Raw genomic sequence first — 1,901 nt, 5'->3', positions numbered from 1 at the left:
CCCCTCCGGGAATCGCCCCGGTCCTGCATCTCGCAGGCGGCTCCATCCCTCCCCGAGGCCGGCAGCCCCACCGGGCAGGGACCCCCGCAGCCGTCCCCTCTCTCCCCCGTCGCCTTAACCCTTGTCGATCTTTCGTAGGCATCTTGGCCGAGGCGCGTTTTAAGGCGGACAATGAGGTTTTGCAGATGCTGGCTGGGAACTCCTCCCAGACTCTCTTGGAGCGTTGTTCTGGTGAGAGCCCGGCCGCAGCCCCCGGGGACGGCAGCGTTCAGATGGGGCGCCCGCATCTGAACCAGTGGATTTTTTATTTTTTTTTTTTTTTTGGTGACAACCAGTCTCCAACCCCGACATCCTTCCCTCCCCGCCGGAGCAGGAGGCGGCTCCGTTGGGATACGGGGTCTTTCGGGGGGGGGACTTCCCTGTCCCCAACCTGGAGAGGGACCGGCCGGCGGACCCCAACCCCCAACCTGGAGAGGGACCGGGAGAGGAGACCAGGCAGCTGCGTCAGGGCAGGGAGACGCCGCTTCTTCCCCCTGAAAAGGGACCCGTCCCCGAGGGTCCTTCTGTCCCCGTCTTGTCCCCGCTGTCCCCGCCTTGTCCCCGCGCGCCCGGTGACTTTCTGCCTTGTCCGCAGAGCTCCTCTTCGGCCAAGCCCGGGTGCAGCCCCGGCAGGTGAACGGCGTCCTGGGGGGGTCCGTGCTGCTCTCCCCGGCTCTGCCCCCCAACAAGACGGTGAAGGAGATCGAGTGGAGCTTTTCGGCCGGCGCCGGCGCCACCATTCAAGTGGCAGAGTTCGGCCCCAGGGGCTTCGAGCGCCCCGACCCCAAGGACCGGTTCAAGGACCGGCTGGAGATGTTCAACGAGACGGCGCTGAAGATCGGGGCCCTGGAGCGGGGCGACAGCGGGGTCTACGGGGCTCGGATTATACTGCACCCGGCGCTGGTGGAGGATCAGTCCTTCAACCTCTCCGTCTACGGTGAGCGGCTGCACGCTGGGGTTTGGCAGAGGCGCTGGGGGCAAAAATAGAAAGCCCCGAGTGCGAGCACTAACCCCTTTACAGGTGGGGAAACTGAGGCACGGAGCAATGATGGGGTTTACCAGGGTTAGATTAGACCCCAGCCTTTGCACCCCAGCGCCCGCAGCCTCTCAAGCTCTGCAAAAGGCCAAATCCTGCCACCCCAGGGGTCCCCAGGGTGGCCGTGCCGTGCCCCGCTGGGGCCAAGTGTGACGGTGGGGATGAGCAGGGTGAAGAAATCCCTGCCGCCCCGCGCTGATCCGTCCCCCCCCCCCATCGGATGCAGAGTCGGTGCCAAGCCCCCGGACCCGCAGCCAGCTCCTGGCCAGCACCCTGGAGTGGTGCAACCTGACGCTGCAGTGCCAGGGTGCCGGCAAAGGCACCGTCAACATCACCTGGAAGAGGGACAACGTCATCCGGGACCTGACCTCCGACCGCCACCAGCTCTCCCCAGACGGGACCACCCTACGGCTGGCCCTGCCGCCCACCGCCACCAACGTCACCTACGCCTGCACCGTCAGCAACCCCGCCGACCAGAAGGTCGTCCTCTTCGACCTGCAAGCCATCTGCCAAAGCGGAGGTGAGACCCTCGCCCCGAGGACGCTCGGGGGTCCGACGCCAGCCGGCTGGCTTGGCACCGGGGTGGGCTCAGCCCCTGGCGGGGGGGGTTGGCACCTCTCAGTGCCTCTCTCTGCCCTTCCAGGGGGGCAGACGTCCTTCTCAAAGTCGGGGTACATCGTCCTGACCCTCATCCTGCTGGTGGTGAGCTTGGGGGGAGCCTTCTGGTGCTGGCGGATGAATAGCGAGAAGGCGGCAGACCCAGGCAAGTGAAGCTCCCCCCCAGGAGCCAGCACGGCTTTTGGGGGGGGGGGGGGGGGGGGGGGGG

The 1,901-nt window shown here is 66.8% G+C and overlaps 1 protein-coding gene across 1 annotated transcript in view; it reads left to right on the top strand.

Moving 5' to 3' along the window:
* The window catches only part of LOC109279594 (SLAM family member 8-like), a 5,565-nt gene that overhangs the window by 2,297 nt on the left and 1,367 nt on the right, over positions 1-1,901 (top strand). The window contains exons 2-4 of the mRNA XM_019473182.1: positions 635-976; positions 1,302-1,595; positions 1,719-1,838. Of these exons, the coding sequence (XP_019328727.1) occupies positions 635-976; positions 1,302-1,595; positions 1,719-1,838 (756 nt within the window). The remainder of the gene's footprint in view (positions 1-634; positions 977-1,301; positions 1,596-1,718; positions 1,839-1,901) is intronic.

Source organism: Aptenodytes forsteri, unplaced genomic scaffold (genome assembly GCF_000699145.1).
Source record: "Aptenodytes forsteri isolate BGI_AS27 unplaced genomic scaffold, ASM69914v1 Scaffold454, whole genome shotgun sequence".
NCBI classification, from domain to species: domain Eukaryota; kingdom Metazoa; phylum Chordata; class Aves; order Sphenisciformes; family Spheniscidae; genus Aptenodytes; species Aptenodytes forsteri.
This window is presented reverse-complemented; position numbering and strand designations above follow the sequence as displayed.